This window comes from Urocitellus parryii, chromosome 8 (genome assembly GCF_045843805.1).
Source record: "Urocitellus parryii isolate mUroPar1 chromosome 8, mUroPar1.hap1, whole genome shotgun sequence".
Classification (NCBI taxonomy): Eukaryota; Metazoa; Chordata; class Mammalia; order Rodentia; family Sciuridae; genus Urocitellus; species Urocitellus parryii.
In genome coordinates, this window is record NC_135538.1 from 21071774 (window position 1) to 21095420 (window position 23647).

The following is a 23647-nucleotide window of genomic DNA, read 5'->3' on the forward strand; positions in this document are numbered from 1 at the left end:
TTAGAAGAGCTGGGGTTTCTTCCCATTTCATGTTAAAAACCACTAATGTACCACCCATCCCCACTGCTCGTCATACCAGTTTCTCTCCCACCTGGTTCTGCTTTATGGACTCAAAACTTGAGGAAGAGCAAGTGCCATGAGTTTAGCTCTTCCAAGAAACTCCCTAGAGTTTGTGTTCATTTTCTTTAATTTGAAACTTGGTGATGATGGGGGACATTATTAGTCATTTAGCTCACAAAAATGCTCCTGTAGTAGATCATATGTAGAGTCCAAACAGTAAGTCAGTTTCTTTGTAGCACTTGCTTAAACTGGTAGTCACATATTGTTTATCCAACTTTGACCAAGTGCCTAATATACATAGGCACTGCATAGGATACAAAATTATTAAAGCTAGATTCTTCAACTCAGGGCAAATAGATGAATTTAAAATTTATCTATTTGCCCTGAGTTGAAGAATTTATTTATCTGAAAATAAATCAATAAAAATGAAAACAGCATATGTTAGGTATCCAACAGGACTGAACTGGGTCCTGAGCAGATTGTCTCCTCTCAGTGGTCCTCAGTCTCTCACCTGTGAGGTGAGCAAATCTGTAGTAGTTCATTTCTAAAGATCTTAAATCTTCTGATAGTCTATATTAAGGATATAAGCAATCTTTAAAATATTCTTTTCAAAAAATTTAAAAATGGAAAAAGAAAATTGTGCATAACTCTGACAAGAGAGTTCCAAAAATCACCGAGTAGATAATATACATTGAGTATGGAACTATTAAAATCTTAAGAAAAAAAAATTGTTTGGGTAACTCAGGAAGGCTTTGATTTCAATGATTTTCAAATGTCATGCTAGAGTAAAAGTTTTTCAGTATGGAATGGAAATTCAGTGAGGATGTTTAATCAGGAAAGGGAGATGAATGTGATTCTAAAAGATTTCACTCATAATCATGAATAGGCCAACATGAAGAAGGGAACCACAGGGGCAAATACTGCATGATATATAAGGGGACAGAAAATGAACGTGACAAGTGCTAAAACTATTCCAAGACTATGGACAGCAAGCTGAGAATCTGGAATTAATAGTAGTGCATGGGTCTGTTGTCTGTATACATGTGTTGGGTGTGTGCTTAATAAATCTATAACTGTACAATTATCCCTTTTGATTTGCATTGGTTCCAGCATATCCCACAGACACCAAGAAAAAAACAAGATGGATACTCATGTTCCTTATATACGATGGCACTGTATTTGCATATACCCTATAAATATCCTCCTGCATACTCTTAATCATCTCTAGATTACTCATAATACTTAATGCACTGTACATGCTTTATAAATGGTTTTCACACTTAATGTACTGTACATGGCTTTATAGCTGTCATACTCTATTGTTTAGGAAATAATGACAAGGAAAATGAGATATTTTTTCAAAAAATTTCAACCCATAGTTAGTTAAATTTTTAAATGCAGAACCCAAGAAAATGGGGAAGAGGGGAGGGGCAGCTGTCCTCAGAAATAATCATTCTTCAAAGATAGAAATAACAATTAGGAGTGACTTGTGGGGTTTGATGAAAGGTGGGAGACTCAACAGTGACTTTCTCCCCAGTAGGCTAACCAGAAAGGAGCAGAAAACAAAAAGTAATGTTGGAAATGACTGTGTGTGTGTGCACATGCATGTGCTGTACACATACACACACATACAACTAGGTTCAAAGAGTCAAGAAAATCAGTGCCGTGATGGGAAATTACTCAGACTGAGAGGAGTTTCCTCCATAAATAAGGTTCAGCAGGACATGGCTGCCTTGCAAAAGTCTGAGCCAGTCCCTGCTATAGTCAAGGAAAGTGTTTTCCAACTGTGCTTCCCTTACAAGTCAGAAAGGTTCATGGTTTACAAGCTGCACATAGCATGAGGCACTCTTCAGGTTTGCTTTTGCCATGTGAAGTGAACAATGGAAAATATTTTGAATGGTGTGTCTATTTTTAAAAATGCATCAGAATGCTTTTAATGTTCAACAGTGAAAAACCAAAAGAAAAATGTTGGCCTCAAAATTTATTACAAATTTTCTCTTAAATGTACTATGTGACAGATTGTTATTTGCCAATAAGGTAGTTCCTGTTTCAATTTTAAGCCATAGTGCCTAAATGCTATAGGTTTTTATTTTTAAATTTAATACTACTATCTGCTTGAAGAAAAAAAAGGGCACTTTGCTGTGTCTCATGTTGACAGAAGTTTTTTAAAAAACTTACTTTAGATTTAAATATTTTATGTTTAATATTATATTTTAAATAATTTTCCCATTTGCAATTATTAACTAACTTGAATCTGGATATTTGTTAAATATATACTCAATGAAGGTAATACTTAAAAGAAAAGTTTAAACTATTAGATCATGAATACTATAAGGAAATTCCCTACTTGATTATGGTTTTGTTCTCCTAACATGTGTTTTTGTGATGTATTAAAGGAACCAGTCTCACCTGTTTTTGACTGTAGGCTTCTTCTTGGTTCTTCAGGGGCCTCAATTGGCTGATCAGCCAGGAAAACTCGAGCTTGATCCACTGCGTTCAGGACAGAATACTCTTTCTCCTTCAACTCACGTCTCAGTGCCTTTGCAAAAAGAAGCAAAAGTTGAATTTGTAACCTCGTGTTCAGCACGGAACATCTTCAGTTAGATCACTCTGAGTATAGCTGGGAAGGAAATGATTAACAACCAGCATTTAAGTTAAGTTAGAAGTGAAAATGTAAGGTTGATAGATCTGAACAGTGAAAAATTTGAATAGGAGCAAAGAGGTGATTCTGCAGAACTTAAATATGCAAAAACATAAAAGAGGAGAAGGAGGAGGAAGAGAAAAGAACCAAAAAATAGGAACTTTACCTGGGTAAAATGTTACAGAGTATTTTTTTTTTTTTAAAGAGAGAGTGAGAGAGGAGAGAGAGAGATAGAGAGAGAGAATTTTTTTTTTAATATTTATTTTTTAGTTCTCGGCGGACACAACATCTTTGTTGGTATGTGGTGCTGAGGATCGAACCCGGGCCTCACGCATGCCAGGCGAGCGCGCTACCGCTTGAGCCACATCCCCAGCCCCCAGAGTATTTTTTGTATTTGTGGTACTGGGAATTGAACCCTGGACCTTGCACATGCTAGGCAAGTGTTCACCACAGTGCTATGTCCTCCAGCCCTGTTACAATGTATTTGAACTTACACAAAATATACCTTTGGAGCTGCCACTAATGTCAGGCTTAAATTACAATACCCTGTTTCAAGATACTTTTCTCTTATAACACTGACAGGAAAAAAAAGTGCATCCAGTGGTACAGAAGAAGAAAATCAGGAATGAGATTTTCAGTATTTCACATTCTTTAGGATACATTAAGGAAAAAAGAGAGAAACAAATTAAAATATGTGAAATCAAAATTAAACCAAAGAGAACACATAAGAGACAATCTCCAAGTATCTTAAAATATGTTCTACCTCTCATTCTGAGGCAATTACTACTTTTTCCCTTGTGAGGTTTTTCATGCAAATCTATTAAGTAGGGCTAAACTTTCACCCCGGCTCCTAGGAAATGTTCCATGATTACGACTAATTGACAAGAATTTGAAAACAAAACTCATTAAGTGACTACTACTGCAACAAGTGGTAAATGAAGATCTCTCATTTGCTATTTTAACATTTTAGCTAAATCAAAATTGTTAGTAGTGTTACCCTCTTAAAATTATACATATCTCCACACCTTCTGGCTCTGATATTTTCTGTTAGTGCATTTCCCTGCAATGCACTATGAAAACTCCGTTGTTGTTTTCTAGAACTCTAGACTGAGGTGCTCTGGTATTTTAAAATCAATAAAAATTTTTCTTCCTAAACATGACTTTTTTAAAAAATGAGTTTGACCTAACTATGTTAAACTGACAGGCTATTTGCAGCCTAAATCCTCATCTTCCACAGTCATTAAAAAAAAGCAGAAAGTGGAAAAAAAGTGCTGGAATCAATACCTTACGTAAAGATATGGAGCTAAACACCAGAAAAATTCTGGTAATGAAGTGGAAAGAGACTGTCACAGGTGCCAAAGGACAAGAAGTAATGAGAGATTTGAGGGACAAAGTGCTAATTTTTGTGATAAGCACTGTAAATAATTTGACCTTAAGACTATGTCCAATTATTACCTTGATAAAAAAAATTAAATAAGAGAATAAAAGTGGGCAAAAAAAACCCCACAATCCAGTGATAAAATATAGGATAAAGGATGAAATAAAAACCTTTTCTAAAAGCCATAGACAAATTTACGTGTCCTTCTTAGCATCTATAAAACGGAAGACTGACTATGAAGCAATCACAAGTCAACAAAATCTCCAGATCACTTATCTCCAATGAGCATGAAATGACTATCGAGGGAGAAGAGGGACAAAGCTGCCACTATCTGTACTTCAGAAATGCAGCTTTAGAAGAAGTTCCAGGTGTGACATTCCATGAAAAAAGAAAAGAAAAAAGATTATCTTCTGACATTTAAAGTTTCTGATACACGGAAATAAAAGAGACGCAAGCAAAAAGGAAAAATTACATTTTCCATCCAGAAATATAAAAATAAGCACAGGTGTTGAGCCAATTCTTTTAACTGAGATTATTGTGTTGTTAGAGCAAAGAAGCACTAAGGGGATAAAAACATTCCTGGTATTAACTTCCAAAGCCAGGTGGGAACACAATGATGTAAAAACTCATTTGTGTTAAAAAAAAAAGAAAGAAAGAAAGAAAAAGCAATAGAAAACAGCGTGTATTACAGCAATAAAGAAAAAAAGAAAGAAAAAAATTCAATTTTACTGGTCACAAGGACTGAAACCCCCAAAATCTAATTAGTCAATGCAATGCGAGGGCACTAAAAGATTCCTAAAGTGATGTGCAGGGAGGGCTGTGCTAGACTCCTCTGGGAAGGGAAGTCAGGGGGTTGTGAAGGCTCACTGCAGAAGAAAGGCCACGCCTTCTCCATCGGGGGAAGAATTCACAGACAGCACAAAAGAGAAACCAGAGAACACTAATAGGTAACCATGAGGACAGAGATGAAAGGCCAAGAAAAGAAGTCACATAACAGAATGTGAACCCCAAAAGGAAAAGGAGACACAGTGCTGGTCCTCTGGGAGCAGGAAATGCTTATGGGGCTTTTATTTCAGAGGGCAAATCTGGATCCTTCAGTGCAGAAGGGAGCTCACAGGATCTTGTGACTGAAGTGTTGAGTACTCCTGAGGGGACATTCTGGCTATAAATAGTCCAACCCTGTGTGCTGGAAAGAGACGTGGGAGGGAAAAGGGCAAAAGACAGAGCTGCCTTGGAACTATTTTTAGAATTTAAAAGATCCAAATGGAAATACACGTTAGTCTACAGAAAGATTCTTGGAGAACTCACCAATCAACTCCCCCAGGGCTGGAGGTTGACAGCCTATCACATAATCTCACAATGGAGCAGTGTGTCTCGGGCTGGCTCTTGGCTCTACCTAGAAAGCTCATGCTGCTGATCCCTCATCCCCTTCTGGCTTTCTAGGTGAAGCCCACCTACACCCTATTTAACCTAGTGCTCACCTTTCCCCTCTTGGACATTCCTGTTCCCATTCCTCTGCTTCATTTCTTGGTATTTCCTAGACCTACTACCTCCACTACACAAGGAACCTATGGAGTTATCATGTTTACTGTTTAATTTCTGTCTTTTGCAGACATAAGTAAGTTCCGGGGACGTTTTCTGGTGTTTTCTTTTTCCTCTCTTCTTCTCAGTGAACAAAGTTTCCAGCTCAGTGTTCTGCCTGGGACCAGCATCACCCTGAGGGCTCTTAAGTGCGTCCCGGGGAGGTGGAGCCTGAATGGAGTCATGCACAGAGAGAGGGCAACTCCCACCAGAGGAAACGCCGCTGGAGCAGAGGGCAGGAAGATCACAGTGTGCACACTGGGACCAACAAACATTTTAGCACCTGCAAGTGGCAGCAGCTGAGGCTCAAGATGCAGACAGAGATAGAGTCAAGCCTTTTGTGCATGTGACACAATAATAGGTCGCGGGAAGCCACGGAAGAGCTAGACAATTGGGCTCAGAGTGACTGTCTAGATTTACATTTTTGTTTTTATAGTACCTATGGCAGGTCTCCCAGATTCATACAAAACAAGCCTGAGTCTAAGAAAGCCCCAAGGATCATTTTCCTTCCTGACCACATTAAACTCTAGCACTTCATTAAAAAATAAAATCCTCTCTGCACAGGATGCTTACTGGGGAATGTCTCATGAACTCCTTTGATTAGTATGGGAGGCAAGTGTGGGCGGATGGGAACTAACCCAAGTAAATAAAAATACCAGGGCTCTGGCCCTAATGCCAACTCACCACCCAACTCCTAGAGAATGGCATACATTTAATAATATCTGCTCATTCCTATTTTGCAAATTTAATGTTGTTACTCAATTTGTCCTATTTCAATTATATTTAATTGCTTGTCAGAAACGGATTTGACTCTCAATAGCATCACACATGTAATCATTTCACCACTCTCTACCTCTCAATTAGACATAAAAGAAAACCTGCATTTCCCAACCACCTGGTGAACATTAATGATAAGGTAATTAGACTCCAATGAGTTGTTTTGTATACAGAGATACAAAGTGGCATTTGGTTTTAAGTTTCTAATGTCATGTGATTTACATATGGGCCATTTTCAATGAGTATAACATAATCTAATTGGTATTTTCTGTTTTAATGACTTTATATTTTCATTGAAAACAGTTTTATTTCCAGACAATAACAAGTACTGGTGAGGCTAGGAAGAAACTGAGACCCTTCTGTATTGCTGGTGAGAAGAAAAAATGGTGCAGCCACTTTGCAGTTCTCAAAAGGTTAAACAGAGTTACCATATAATCCAGCACCCCTGGGTATAGATACAAGAAACATGAAAACACATCCACATCAAATCATGTGCATGAATGTTCATAGCAGCATTATAATAGCCAAAAGGTAGACATAATCCAAATATTCTTCATCTGGTAAAGGGATAAAAAAAAAATGTGGTACATCTATCTATACAGTAGGATCTTCCCCGACCCCCCACGCCTTTTTTTTGGGGGGGGGGGGTACTAGGGACTGAATTCAAGGGCATTTTACCATTGAGCTACATCCCCAAACTTTTTTATTTTTATTTTGAGACAGGGTCTTATTAAGTTACTGAGGCTGGTCTTGAACTTGCAAGCTTCCTGCCTAAGCCTCTCGAGTCTCTAGGAATACAAATGTGTGTCACCATGTCCAGTTATACAACAGAATCTGATTCAGCAATGAAAATGAATGAAATACTGATATATGCTACAACATGGATGGATCTTAAAAACATGCCCAGTGAAACAAAAGCAAATCGTGTATGATTCCATTACTGTGAATGTACAGAACAGGCAAGACGAGAGGGACAGAAAGTAGACGGGTGGTTGCTTAGGGCTAGGGATAGGGATAGGGTGGTTGCTCATGGAGATTTCTTCTGGGGTAATCAACATGTTCTAAAACTAGGTAGTGATGGTGGTTACACAATTCTATAAATACACTAAAAACTGCTCACCTGTGTATTTTAAAGGGGTGATTTAGAGGTGTGAATACTATCTCAATAATGTTATTCTTAAAGTAAAATAATTCTGTTCTTTATCTACATCAAATCTTCCAGGTAATGTTTCTTTTCTAGCCTCTGCACATCTGCAGAGTGATAGCTCACCCCTTTGGCTACCAATGTTTAGCAACAAGGTGGGGCTCCCCTTCTGAGTTTCTGGAGCACTTCACACTCCTGTCTGGACTTGTCTTGATACACTGTAACCATCCACCTGTCTCCTTATTAAATTGTGAGTTCTCCCAAAGTTAAGCTCAGACCCTAATCATTTTAAATCCTCTATAGTGCCTGGCCAGGTACATAGAAAACACTTAATAAATGGCAGTTAATAATAATTATAGGAAGAAATGCTTTTAAGATTAAAGACAACTGTGTGGGATTCCAAAAAAGAGCACAGCAAATTACACAAATTTTCCCAAATTTGTTTATCCTAAATTGACGTAAGTATGATATTCTGGTATTTCTGGATTATTTGCAGATTACAAGTTATTTTTTTAGCAGTTTGGTTTTTGTTTTGTTTTGTGGTTCTGAGCATTGAACCTAGGGAGACACTTTACCACTAAGCTAAATCCCTAGTCTTTTTTCTTTTGAGATAGGGCCTAAGGGGCTGAGACTGCCCTTGAACTTGTGACTTTCCTGTCTTAGTCTCCCAAACTGCTGGGATTAGAGGCATGCACCACCATGCCCAGCTTGATACAGTTTCTGTCATCTAGTCTGTGATGTTTCAGTCTACTGTTAGTGTTTCTCAATAGCAAATAATCTTTCCTCTCCCTATACAAGAAACTGATCTCACTGAAAGGGGGTGGGTGGTCCAGGTTTACCCTACTTCCCTCCATTTCCACATCACACCCATGAAAGTAACTCCACAGGACATTGTTTCAAAATCATTGCCACTCAGTCATTACAATTCAAGTATCACTACTGGTTCCCAGACTTGCCTGAAACTAGCGGCTTAACAATGTCAATATGTCATGATTCTGTGGGTTGGAAATTTCTCCTGCAGGTGCCACCTGGAGTTCTTCCTGAGGCTACAGTCACCTGTAGCTTGAGTGGGGCTGGTGGTCCATGATGGTCTCACCCACATGCCTGAGATCACTGTCTGGGGCACCCGATTTCTCTCTACAGTGTTACTAATCGCACAGAAGATTGGACTGGGCTTCTTCAAAACACAGTGATGAGTGTTCCCAGTGGGCAGATTGGAAGCTGCAAGATACCTTTAAGGCATAGGCTCTAGGATGCTTCTGTCCAATCAACTCTCTGCAATGATGGAAATGTTCAAAAATGTTCCAAAACCACACTGTCCAATATGGTACCCTCTAGTCGAGTGTGGGTATTTGATACTTGACATGTGGCTAGTACCACAGAGAAATAAATTATAAATCTTATTATAAGTAATCTAAATTTAAATCTAAATGGCTCACATGGCTAAAGTTACCATTGTTGACAAGCAAAGCTGCACGGTTTGCACATCACTTCTGTGGCTTTGTGTTGCTTGATGCAAGTCATAAAACCAGCACAGATTCAAGAGAAAGGAGAAATGTACTCCATCTCTTGATGACAGAAGCAACAGTGTCCCTCCGCAAAAGGATCTAGATGCTGAGAGCCAAGAGAGGGGGAGGAGAAAAAGGTGGGTTTGGTAACATTTTGTGTAAGTGGTCAGGAACGGCACCTTAAAGACAGTGCAGTGTGAAGAAAGAGTAGAGAGGAAGGCAGAGGGAATGGAAGGTGCCAAGCCCCTAAGGAAAGTCCAAGTGTGTCCAGTTTAGAGGCTGGTGCTGTTAGAGCTGAGAATGTGAAGAATAAGGGTCACAGCTTTTGTAAAATGTTTTATATCCTGAAAGCCGGAGCCAGGGCAGGAAGAGTCTTTGTGGTTGACAGGAGCAGCATCTAGAAACCAAACACTTCTTCATACAGCCAAACACCTGGCTATTTTCCTACTTAAGGCATGGCCACTGAGCTCAAAGTGCAGCAACCTCTCACAAGGCTTGTGCGTGTTCCATTTGCTATGGTTTAGATGTGGCTTGTCCCCAACAAAACCCATATTTAAATTTGGTACTGACATAGCAATGTTGAGAGATGGGGCCTTTACAAGGATTAATGTCTTTCTTGCCAAACTGAAACAGCTCTCACAGGATTGGATTAGGTCTCAAAAGGTTCACACTTGGGTTTGCTGTCTGGTCCCTGTTCGTCACATTTGCCTTCTGTGTTCTGGCAGGAGTTGAGGCAGCATGAGGCCCTCAGCAGATGCAGCCAACCAATCTTGAACATCCCTGTCTCCACAACCGTGAGCTAAATAAACTTCCATTCTTCGTGAATTACCCAGTCTCAACTATTCTGCTATAGCAACAACCACAACAACCACAAAAATGGACTAAGACATTACTCTACAAATACACAGAAGTACCCAATCACTCTCCCAGGCAGGCACATGTAAACTGAAGCCTTGTCCTACAAACAGAAGACATATATTAAGTGTAACAAGAAGAAAGAAGCACAATAAATTCAAAAAGAAAAACAGATGCTATAATACCAGTCTGAAGCAGGAGGACCACAAGTTGAAGGCCAGCCTGGGCAATGTAGCAAGACTCTGTCTCAAACTAAAATAAAATTTTAAAGTCATGGGGTATATCGGAGTGGTAGAGTGCTTGTCTGGCATGGGTGAGGTTCTGGAATCAATCCCCAGAACCATTAAAAAAAAAAAAGTAAAATTTTGAAAAAATATTTATGGAAAATAGCAATTGTACTTTCTAACATACATGTGCAGGCTGGAGCTGTAACTCCGTGGCAGAGCACTTGCCCAGCATGCACAAATCCCCAGGTTCATGCCCCAGTACTACCCAAAAAAAAAAAAAAAAAAAGAAAGAAAGAAAAGAAAAAAAAAAGAATTAGAAGAACAACACAACAACAAAAACCCTACATCTTCTGAGGTGTTTACTAGAGTGGGCAAAATCCCAGACACCTCTAAGGTCACAAATAATAAATTAAGAGCACAATAATTATTTTGTGTCCATGAAAAAAGTTAGACTTTTCTCTCATCCTATGGGGCTATAAAATTGCATAATAGATTTTTCAACAAAGACTTCTACTAATATAAAAAATTTAAAACACAATCCCATACAACATATAAAATATATGGTAGGCATAAGAAGAGATGATACTTAATAAGCTCTGGTCCTACTTTGTAAGAAACTTGCAGTCTAAACAGGGAGGAGAGAATGTCATCCAGGGCGAAGAGCCACAGCTCTTAAAGAGGGGGCACTGAGGACCCCATTATGTACAATATACAAAAAGCAGGAAGGGAGGTCAACCACCTCAAGGTGTGTGAACTTCTTAAAAACAGTGAACAATTGAAAAAGAAAGTGGAATTAGATTAACAGGAGCTAAGGAAAATGCAATTCAAGATGCCAGAATATACAAGAGTAATCTAGCCTCGTGTTCTTATGCCTGCTGTGCACCTTCTTTCTGCTCATTTAAACTAAATGGAATATCAGATGAATAAAGACCTGATTGTAAATATCAAAATTTAGCTACTAAAGTCACTGTTTTCATTCTAACAGCCCAACATCCCCTCTCTAAGAGCAATCACCCTTCCTCCTGTCCCAAATCCCTGATTCCTATACCCAGGGTGCTCTTTAGTGACTGCTGGTGCTCCTGTGAGTTCCAGGCAGCAGAATGAATTGCTGCTTATACAACCTTTAATACCTACAGAGATTCTCAATTATCCTTTAATGGTCTGAGAACACTTCTCCCCACCTGCTATAACATAGCGGGAAGAACAGGGGATTAAGGGATAAGGAGGTGTGCAGAGCGACTGGCATGGCTTAAGTCAGAAACCCTTGCACGTCAATCAGCTGCTCTTCATTTTCAACACGAGCATAGCATCAGTTTGGTGTAATGGCTGAACTGCTGCCAAGAAAGCAGCACTAATATCAGTTATTCCTGGCAGTGCTGACATGGACAGGACCCTACAAGTCTCTCCATAAGAAAACAGGATATAAGGAAGCTGGAGGGAGGAGGAAAATTCTTGTTATCCCCTTCTGTCCTAAACCAGCAACCTGTCATACTGGATGGAGGAGATGGGAGAAGAAATGCAAATATGTGAAAGTCTACTAAATCCTGGGTACCATCCTCCATCTTTACATTACAGTTCTGCTCTCCTTGTGGAGCCCACATCTGAGGCCAGAGCCCTGACTCTGGGGGTCCTGACTAACCAGGTTCACCAAGAAAGAAACCTCATGGTGAGGAGCAGGAAATTCTTTGGCCACACTGGGAAGGCAAAGTGAGAGCCGGCATCTCAGTCGTGTCTTTGGGGAGCTGATGGGAGGTTTAGGTTTAAGTAGAGGAAGAATTGGGTTGGGGAGTAGAGGTGGTGCGTAATTAAGCAGTCTTAATCAGACTGATGATTCTCAGTTCTGGTTTCCTGAGGTGGCTCCAGAGATGTCCTCATCATTTGAGAGGCAATCTCCATTTGTTGCTCAGGATATTTGTCCATCAGTCCAATGATCCTGGAAAGGAAGCAATGACAGGAGCCTTCTCGACACCATCAGGAGTCAGAATCAGGATGCTGTAAACTTGCCTCAGTCTCCCAAAGGTAGGTTACATAGTTCAGGGCTAATAAACCTTGTATTACAAGTTTTTAGAGGAACACTCCTTAAATGGTCAACATGCCTATGCACACACCTGAGCAGGCATCTAACCAAAGTTTAGGGCAACTAAGGAGACAGGTACAAGAACTAAGGCAAAGATGCCAAGCTTTTCCCTGCTTTTAGTTACCTGTAGGGCATCTGCAGGCCTAAGAATGAGTGCTCCTAGCTGAGGTAGCATAAGTCCCTGTTACTCTCTCTTCAGTCTAAAATCACCATGCCAATCATCTGTTTACCAAGTTCTCAAGTTGGCTCAGATGCACTTTTCTTAAAATTTTCTGGGTCATGATATTAAAATTATACATTGCTAGTCCTCAGAATCCTCCAATGGTTTCCTGTTTCACTTAAAATAAATTCTAAACTTCCTACCAATATCTGGACTCTCCTTGCTTTCCAGGCTCTTCTCCTAATACACTATAATTTCCAGCTTCAAGTTCTCTTTTCTGAACCTAGAATATGCTAAGCTTTTCCCTCCTCATGGCCTTTGAAATCCAGAAAGTCTTGTTTCAAGTCTTCCATGGCTGCTGCTTCTCATTGGATTTCGGCATGCAGTTCAGCTTTTGTATGGATGAATGAAGAAATGGATAAACTACCTAAAAGACAATTTGGGGCCTCAGGAGCCTTAGAAGGGAACCAAGGAAATAAAACTCCTGGGAAATGGAAACAGGTCATACTTCATAGGCCTGTGGAAGAAATCAGTGGGGAGACTCTAACCAGGGGAGGAGGGAAGGAGTCAGCTCCTGACGGCCCTTCAGAGAAGTTATTTCTCAGACAAAAAGTCTTCCTGCTTTCTCAGCAATCTCACTGACTGTCACTGGCAAAAGTCAAATCAACAAGGGTCACCCCTCCCGACCTGTTAGCAACCTGCTCCAATGTCACCTGCAAAACCAGGACAGCCCTCCACTGGACTTCCTGTGCTGGGGGCCCTCCTGCGCTGGAGCATTCACCACACCCTCCTGCCCTTGTCACTTTGCAGACCTCACCACTATGCCAGACTGAGCCCTAACATCTGTGTCCCAGAGCACATGATGGACACTCAACTTTTTTTTTTTTTTATGAATGGATGAAGTGTTTAAAATACTGTTTTGTGGCACAATAAAACCAGATAAAGATTTACAACCAAGAGCCTTGTGCTACTATCAGATTTGCACTAGTAGGTAGGCATGGCCATATCCCAGGGCTTGCCCCTTAACTTCTCTGAATGTTAATAACACCTTCCATTCTACTTCACACATGAGACAGCCAATGGGAACATACATTATAATCTGTTCAATGCTACAGAATAACAAGTTACTATTAAGATGATGCTAATCCAAATATTACCCTCATTCCCAGCTATCATCCAAGATTGAATCCCTTCCAAAGCCTCTATTCACTCATACTTGATGCTATAGTTTGCATAAGTGACTCCCAAAGGGCTTTATACTAAAGGTTTGATCCCCAACCTATGGCACTATTATGAAGTGGTTAAACCTTTAGGACACGCAGCCCCATTTTGGAAGGAAGTTAGGTCACTGAGGGCATGACCTTGAAAAAGACATTGGGACCCTGGCCCCTTATCTCTGTTTTCCTGGCTACTATGGTGAACAGTTTTAATCCACTAGGGCACTCACCACCGTGATGTTCTGCCTTATCACAGGCCCCAAACCAGCACAGCCAGCCAACCAACCACGGACCAAAACCTCTGAAACCCTGAGCTAAAACACACCTTTCCTCCTTTTAAGTTGATTATCTCAGATAATTTTGTTACAGCAACTCAAAGCTAACACATTCATCCTCCATTAGCAGGACAAAAATAAAAGTTAGTTAATTTAACTCTTCTCATAGATAAATTACTTAATTATGGGGAAAAAAGGAAGTATGTAATTCTCCAAGATTAAGCCAAAATATTTAGTAAGCAGAAAACTGTGTTGTGCAACTTGAGAGGTTGAGACAGGAGGATCATTAAAGTTCGAGGCCATCCTGGGCAATTTAGTAAGACCGTGTCTGAAAATAAAATTATAAGGCTATGGACATAGCTCAGAGGTAGAACTCTCCTGGACTAAATCCTCAGTACCACAAAAAGAAAAGAAAAGAAAAAAATCTATGTTGCAAGATGCTGATATCACTTTGCATTTTTGAAAACAAATAAATAAATGTGGTCTCTTTTTTGAGCCACTCTGTTCCAGGATAGGAAAGCAAAACAAAGCAAAACAAAGTTCTGGAAAGGGGAGAAAGGTCAGCTAGAGCACATCACACACATAGTGAATTTGAGATAAAGAGCAAATCTGAGTCCCACAAACCAGGATCAATGTTTTCCCTAACTTTCTGAGCCCAAGAGAGCCAAAAACATCCAGGAAATTCTCTCCTCTTCCCTCTCTCTGAGAGGAAAGAAACTTGAACCAGAAGTCTGGTACCCTGAAATGGCTTTCTAAATTTCTAGACTGCCATGGAATATCACAATTTCAACAACCACTAACAACACACGGTTGGTCCACAGTAAAGAGGACTGGAAATGAGAAATCACAGATGAGGGTGCAGTGAGGCTGTGCTTTCATGGGTTGCTGGAGGCAGAAAATTGGTTCAATCATTTGGGAAAGGAGGTTGGCAATATATCAAGAGTCATTACTTTGGTCATATTGTGTGAAACAAGTATTTCACCTTTGAGGATAGATCTTAAGAAAATGAAGCCGGAAAAGCTACAAGTACAAAAGTGTTCATTACAACATTATTTATGGCTTTAAAAAATTGGAAGCAACTTAAAATATCCAACACCTGGAAAATATTTAGGCTTACTATGGTCTAACCACACCGGGGACCACTATGTAACCTTGAAAAATTATGGTGATAATGACCACATAGCAACGTGAAGAAATGAGCATGGCATAAATCTGAGAGAGAAATACGATAAAAACTATGCTCCCCATTAAAAATGTGAAAGGTGGATATGCAAAAGGAAAATCATGCAAAATAAAAATGTTTGCGGTACAGTGGTAAAATGATGGTCAATTTTTGTTCTTTATTTTAGCAAATCTGTAATACATTATTTTCAAATTAAAAATAACACTTTTAAAAAAGATAACCCAATGAAATAGGGCTCATTGATCATTAAGGAAATTACTTTTCAAATGAAAAATTTTAACTAATTTATTTTTATTTTATTCATTTTTAATTGAGAAATAAAAATGTATAGACATCTTAAAAACATGTTGCTTTGAAATATGTATCCATTGTAGACAGGCTAAATCAAGCTAATTAACATACGCATTACCTCACATACTTAATTTCTGTATGGTGAGAACACAAAATTTTCTCTTTCAGCAATTTGTAAGAATATAAAACATTGTTTTAATAGTCACCATGCTGTATAACAGACCTTTTGAACAGATTACTACTTTTTTTTCTTTCCAGTGCTAGAGATCAAACCAGGGTCTCTTACATGCTAGACAAGTACCTTACCACTGAACCACAACCCAGAGCAAACAGGAAGGCTTTTTTTTTGGGGGGGGGGTTGTTTTGTTTGTTTGTTTGTTTGTTTAAATGGCAGTGGTTGGGGTGAAGCCTAGGGTCTCATGCATGCCAGGCAGGTAATCTACGACTTAGCCATACCCCAGACCCCAATGACAACTTTTAAAGAAACACATTATTAAGAATTACAAATATTTTACAGGTCTACTTTTATATCTTTAACAATTATAAAACTTTCCCATTATATTCTACTCTGACAACCTCTATGAAGCTAGATTTATTTATAAGATGTAAAACACAACGTTTAAGTCACTGAATAACACACCTCCATACGTTTAAGCTACTCACTGTGTTTGTTAAGAAGGTTAGCTCATCTAGCTTTCCAAGGTTCAAATTTTGGGGACTGGGGAGGCACAAACACTGGGTGCATCTGGCAGCATTCAGAACATACAGGTAAAATAATAAAGTGTATTTTAGAAGCTATCTCACTAATCAAAGACATTTCAATCTATTTTCCCTCACATAAGTATCCTTCTTACTCCAGCGTTGAACAATTTAGATGATATTAAGATAGAAAAAGGGGCTGGGGGTGTGGCTCCATTATAGAGCACCTGCCCGGCATGCAAGCGCCCTGATGAGTTTTCCTATAGTTCAAATAGTTCATATAACTACAACTATTTCAAGCTCTCAAGAAACAACCATAGATTATATTTCTAAGTGAGCCATTATATTTGTTAAAGGTTCAACCATCTAAAGTAGAAATATTTTCAAACTGTAACATTCTTCAGAATATACAGAAGTAAAGAAGGATCACTGAGAGGTAAAAAGACCAAAGGAATATTCCTACCTCAAAACTGTTGTTCCCTTCAGGTAGATTTAACTCAGCATTCAACAAGAATTTATTAGCATCTGGTCTACCAGATATAGACAAAGAGACAATAGGAGACAAGTAGTGATGTTAGAAGATGATAATTGTAGGGATGAGAAGGAGGTAGAGCAGGGAAAGAGATCAGACACCTCCCCAGGGTGGCAGTGATTCCATAGGACTGTCTGGGTGGGCGCTGTGTGAAGGTGCTTTGAGCAAGCTTCTAAAATCCATGAAGGTGTTAACCACAGCGACTCCAGGGACAGAGGACTCTAGGCCTAGGACAGGGAAGGGAACTGTGAATGAAACCACAGTAGGCGAACAGGGGCTGAAACCAGTGTGTCAGAGAAAACAGCAAGAGATGAGATGAGCAAGGTTTGTGCAGGAGGTAGGGCAGACCACACAGGGCCTCATAGACCATTCTGAGGACTATGGCTTTTACTACAAATCCCAGGGAAGCCTCTGCAGGGTTCCATTTATCTTAATAGGAACACTCTGGCTGCTGTGCCCAGCATCCCAGAGACAGATGCGTGGTGAGAGGCAGCGGACTCAGAGTCTGTGTTTTGAACAGAGAACCAACAGGATTTCCTAACAGAATGAGGGTGAGAGAAAGATGTTGTTGTTGTTGTTATTATTATTATTATTAGTGATTGTTATTTTTACCTGTCAACTGAAATAGGGAAGCCTGGGTAGAACAAATCTGAAGGGCCAGTTCAGGAATTCAGTTTGGCCATATTAAGTAAGCAATGTCCATTAGAGTCTCAGGGAGAAATGAATAATATATATTGGGGAGTGGTTGGCACAGAGGTGAAATCTAAATCCAGGAAAGGGTGAGCATGAAGGAACTGGCACAGACTGATCCCTGGGGCATCCCAATTTTAGAGGATCCCGAGGACAGCAGAAGGGACCAGAACAGGAGACTGTGAAGAAGCGACCCGTGAGATGAGAACTAGATCAGGAAAACACAGCATCCTGGAAGTTAGATAAAGAAACATGCAGAGAAATAGTTAGTGAGACACCAGGAAAAGTGATAACTGAAAACAAACAGATGTGACATGTTACAAGGAAGAGCAAGTAACTCAGAGTGGGGGCTCCGCGTGGCTGACTCGAGGAAGCAGAAGATGCTCAGTTAAGTATGTTTTCAGGGTCTTTCATTATTCTAAAAGCGTTATGTACGTCAGAGTATATACATGAATGTTTTTGACGCAAACTGGTCTGGCTATACAATTGCAGACCCCAGGGCAACGTGAAACTGCACAGCCCCTTGTCCAAACATTCTGTCCAAGGATCTCAAGAAGGCAGCAGCGGAGCATTCAGCCAAGCAGATTCCTTCCAAGATGGGGCCCTGTGCAACTGCATAGGATGCTCAAGGAGCTGACACTGGCAACACAGGCTCTAAACTATCACAAATTAGAGGCATTGCTGGTACAGCAGGTTTCTTCAGCTCTGGGTTTCAAAAAGCACTTAACTGTTTATTGGAGAATACAAACAGGAAAAAAAATAAATGATACAAACATAAGGAGAATCTGCTAGAATGTAATTTACTTTTTTTCCCCAACTTGCTTTAAAAGCTAAATCAGCATATATGGATGTGAAGTCATTATAGCATGACAGCAAAAAAGGGCAGAAGAGTCATTAAGTTTGATAGCACTAATAAAACTACATGAAGAAAGGGGAAAGAAAACAAGCTTCATTCCCATTGGTACACAGACAAAATATAAATAAATATTTTTCATAGTGTTTGTATAAGTTTTTTGGTTAATGTTCCTAAATGAACAGTTAATGTATACATTCATTTTGGTTCTATCCCACTGACATAAAAAATAATACCTGAATGAGAATACCAAGTATGAATGCTAAAATCAGGACAGGAATCCTCTAGTTTTCTCATAATAATAAGATGGTATTCTTCCTTATATTTGTAAAAATACATGCACACATAAATGTACCCCCTCCAGCAAATACCTACCATTACCAGCCACTGTACTAGGTGCTAAGCTTGTATATTCTTTCTCTTTCAGCCTCACCCTATGGATAATGAAAAAAGGTGCACTTTCACTCTACTGTGTACTCTCAGACATACAATGGGTATTTTGCAGGTTTTTCTCCCCCAGTCTGGAAAACAGTCTAGTGACTTTTTACTTATTTCAAGGTCTCTTTCACCTCCAAGGTTACTTGCTCTATGGAACCTTTCCTAGTCTTTGCAAGTACAAACGGGCATGATCCATCTCTGCCTCCCTGGCTGTGTCCATGCCCACAACTCCAAGGCTTTTGATATCTACTGTAGTTACTGACTATAAAGTCTGTCTCTGCTCCTAAGCAGTACATTCTGTGACAGCAAAAAAACATCCTGTAAACTGATATGTGCTCAGTACCCAGCAATGTGACAAACATCAGGAGCAACATAGGTGATTTCAGAGTCAATAAATGAACTGCTGGATGAAAAACATTATCTGTAGGTTAAATATGTCCAGAAGTCGTTCATTAAGACTGGGATGATTAGTTTTATAGGCTGTTATTTCTTGGTTACAATTGCAGTCCACTCTGAATTTCACCATCAGAGAATGACAGCTATTAGGGCTGCCTCATATCCTCTAAACTTGGATATTCTGTGGGCCTTTGAAGTGAGGTTCCATAGACAGATAGTTTCATCTATCAAGCATAGGAGACAAGGTGAGGTGCAGACAGCTAAGCAGGGTGTGGCAGGTAGGCATAGGCTTGCTTAGACAACTTCGGCTTGGCCTCAGGCATGCGCATAAGCAGAAGCTTTACTCCTGGACCTTAGAGCTGTGCCTTTGATAAGAAAGACACCAGCAGAGGTGAAAAAGATTGGAGGGGACCTTGAAACCAATTTCTTAAAATTTTAGAATAAAGCCAATTTGCCACCATACATAAGCCTCCTGACACAGCAAGACCTGAAAATTACAGGCTTCAGGTTGAGTTTCAGATTACTTTCTTAGGTGGAAAGCCACACACACACACACACACACACACACACACACACACACACACTAAGCCTGAATTTAATGATGAAGTGTTGTTGTTTTAAAGATAATGTTAGAATTTGTTATTTTAACAGGTAAGATTTATGATCTTGGCAATTCAGTTTAAGGCCCAAATGTCCTGATTCTTATGTAATCAGATTTGAATATGGGAATGAATTCAGGTTAAGCAAAGGACACAGTAGCCCTAAGGGAAAGGACACACATAAAATAAATTATACCTGAATGGTGTATTTTAATTATTCTTGGTGATTTCTTTTCTAAAACCAAACTTGCATTTTATCAGAGAAAGTGTGTTAAAGTTCTGATAATTGCACCTACATAACTCAGAATTTACATTGTTATGAAAATAAAGGGTGAATTAAATAATAAAAACTGCTTTTGTATTTTATCCATCTTCAGGTATCTGACAAAAGTAAATGCATAGCATCATATATTAACACTATATATATTGCAGGTACTTTATAGGTAATTGTTGATTAAATGGAAATTTCACATTCTTGAGAGCAGAGTTGCACATAAATGACCTTTCTACAAAACTTATAAAATGATACTGAGAATTTGATTTCAGTCATTAGATATGATGATTCAACTTTATCCATTTATTTATTTATTTAGGTACTGGAGATTGAACCTAAGGGCACTTTGCAACTGAGCTAATCCCCAGCCCTTTTTATTTTTAGACAGGGTCTCCCCTAAGTTGCTGAGGCTGTCCTTGAACTTAAGATCCTCCTGCCTCAACCTCCTGAGTTGCTGGGATTACAGATGTGCGCCTCCACATCCAGTTTCATTCATTTTTAAAAAGTCATTAAAAATACTACAATATAAAGTAGTATTTTAACATTTGAAGGAATTAAACATGTACCGACATGAGAAAAATAATATGATTGTACAGTTTACCCAACTTGTAAAGACTGGCATGTGAACCTTGTCTAACTTAACAAATTAATTCTAGATAGAAATGGGGCTAGTTCTATTGTATTGAGCTGTATTGGATGGTAAATAACAGGCATTAATACAGTAGTATTTTAATTGAAACAACTTATATATCCTAGAGAGTTTTAAACAAACTGAAAATGACCAAAGTCATCAAGAGAAGCCCTCAACAACTACAGGAGGAGATAGGAGATCCCATTTACTTAGTGTTTACTGTATGTCAGACCACAGGCCAAACATTTTGCTCACAGAGCCCTATGACACTATCATTATCATTACTATCATTTAATAAACCTGCCTATGTATATACATCAGTAAAGCACTGAAAAAATATTTATTACTGATATTGCTGAAAATATATCAATGCTCTAAGTCACTGGTTAAAACACCCAAAAGTAAAGGCATTTTACTGAATCCAAAATACTGATGTTTCAAAATATCATAGTATTGAAGAATGAAATGGTGACAATACATCCATCACTCATTTCAACATGGATGACAGGTTTGGAGCAGAGACTATGCAGAGAATTTCTCCCAGCTCATCACCCAGGGCTGCTACATTTTTCCAGTGGCATCAACCTCATTAGCTATTTTTTTTTTTTTTTGCTTTGTTTCTTGTTACAGAATGTTTGTCATGTTTTGGAGCCCAACTGTGTTATGTTTGGTTTGGGTTTTTTATATCTTACTATAATTGCTAGATGTTTATAAACTGGAGTACTTTGAAGCATGACCTCACAATATCATTCTAATTGGAAGTCTCAGAGACTTTACCTAAAAATTAATATGTATATTCCCTTTGGATACAGCCAACAAACCAAGCCCAGAGCTTTTAGGAAAATGAATTATTAAAATATATCATTGAGGTACAGAAGCTGAGGCTTACTTACTGTTTTTAAGCATCAATTTTATCATATAAGGCATTCAGAGAATATTGTGAGTAAATGGATGGATAGATGGATGGATGGATGGAAAGACAGATAATGAAATGACTGACAGTGCCATTACCAAAATATAGCTATGAAAAAGTATCAATTCAATTTCACGAACATATAAATGACCAGGATACATATAGGCAAGAATCAAATGACTGAGATTACGACTTCCTATAAACCATTCCTTAAGTTACAGGATGACTGCAAGCATAAATCTGAGACATGGGTCTCCTAGTAGTTTCCATACTGCGAAAGCAGATGGAACTCAGGATAAAGTCATGTAAACATAAATATAAGATAGTGTATATTAATTTTGTTTCCTTATAAATTATGGCAACATTTAGGGATTGATAGCTTTGTAGGCATTTAGACTCATGTTGAACATTTATAATTTGTCTCTTAATTTTTGATAAACTCATCAAAGGCAATTCATGCAGAAATGTCCTTAGGCTTGGACTTCCATGATAAGCTGTTTTTTCATTAAAAATAAGAAACAAATTATGTCCCAATCTTTACATTCATTTCTCCAAAATATTGTTGTCTTAATGACTTCATCTATTTTCTTGAGAAGCCTAAGGTATCTTTTAAGCTACCAACTAGTAGGCTAAAATGATAAATTTAAGTTAAAGTGCTAAAACTTATAGTGCTCAAACAATGAATTTAAGGAAAAATATAAAATGCAGACTTATAGCAATTAAAATTAAAAATGTATAAATTCAAAGATAAGTCCAACAGCTTTTGATTATTGAGCACTTACTATATATACTATGCTAAGTGTTTTATGCTTTCTGATGGCCCAAAACTAAGGACTAAAGAGACTTAATACCCTAAAGCCTAATCACAAAGCTAACAAGTAGAGGAGGTAGGATTGAAACCAGGTCTACCTAATTCTGTGTGCTAAATGACCAACATAAGATGGCTTAAAATATAGGACACTATCCTGTTTTCCAAATGTGAAGAGCAAAAATAAGTAAAAAATATAAAAATGTTCTGCCAACTTGAACATGTAAAGTACTAGTGATAAAGGTAAAATAATCAGATGTCTAAGTATTATTTAAATTCTTCACATGACTGATATCAGGTCTTATTATTACAGGAGCAATTAACAGTTTAACAGCAATTAACAGTTTTCTAGCCCAAATAGTAACTACTCTATATGCATCCAAGGCACCAAGACATACCTTTTTCCACTTAAAAAAGAAAGCTGTCTCAAAACATAGAGCAACCACACACATACCCCACAAGAAGTAGTGATTTCAAGGGAAGATGTGAGATAAATTAGAAAATTATCTTTGGGTTACACTGGCTAAAAACTATTAATTAAATTCAAGAAAGGGAATTACTGGATACAAAGCTTTAGCTGAACTAAGACTCCCCAATGATTACAGCTGGTGATGTTCACCCAAAAAAGTAAATAATTACACATAGGTATCTCATTTCTTTGAATATTGCCTTAATTGTACTATTGCATAATGACTAGCTCTATGACAGTAATGTATGTTTATATTAATATAAATTAGTATTAATAGCAATTATGTATATTTATAATGATAGAGTTTAAAACATTTCTCGTAGTAGTTGGGAAAGAAAGCTGCTTTTACCAATACACATGGGTTGGTAAAATAATCCACTATCCTACGGCATTTTACAAATTCTAAATGACTGTCATTTACATTATTTCGTATGATTCTCAGAACAATTCTGTGTAAACAAATAGAAGCTGCTTGCTAGGGTCTGAATGTTTGCATCCTCCCCCACCTCCATTTCATATGTTGAAATCCATCCCAGAGCAACAATGTTCAGAGGTGGGATCTTAGGGAAGTGATGAGCTCATGAGGGAGGGAGCTCCACAAATGGGACTAGTGCCCTGTGAGTCCCTTTCCCCAAGAGCAGCCATGTCTGTGCACCAGCAACAGACCCTCCCTAGACACCAAATCTACCCAGGCCTGCATCTTGCACTTCAGCCTTCCGAAGTCTGAGAAATAAATTCCCATTGTTCATAAGCAACCTAGTTTATTAATTTTGTTACAGCAGCCTGTATGAACTTCACTGCTTATTATTCCCATTGCTCTGGAAACTAAAGCTGGGTAAGTCAGATAACTTTCAGGGTCACCTGGATAGTCAGTAACAAAGCTGGATCTTAAAATAAGGTATTTTCATTCTGCCTCAGTGTGATTTCTGCTACCATATTCCTTAGATATAATGCTTATTCCCTTCTTTAAC

At 38.6% G+C, this 23647-nt stretch overlaps 1 protein-coding gene across 5 annotated transcripts in view; it reads right to left on the reverse strand.

Annotated features, from left to right (window-relative positions):
• Positions 1 to 23647, reverse strand: part of Utrn (utrophin) — a 514146-nt gene that overhangs the window by 113441 nt on the left and 377058 nt on the right. For all 5 annotated transcript variants that reach the window (XM_026397636.2, XM_026397635.2, XM_077801941.1 and 2 more), the window contains one exon: positions 2470 to 2599. In XM_026397636.2, the coding sequence (XP_026253421.2) occupies positions 2470 to 2599 (130 nt within the window). The remainder of the gene's footprint in view (positions 1 to 2469; positions 2600 to 23647) is intronic.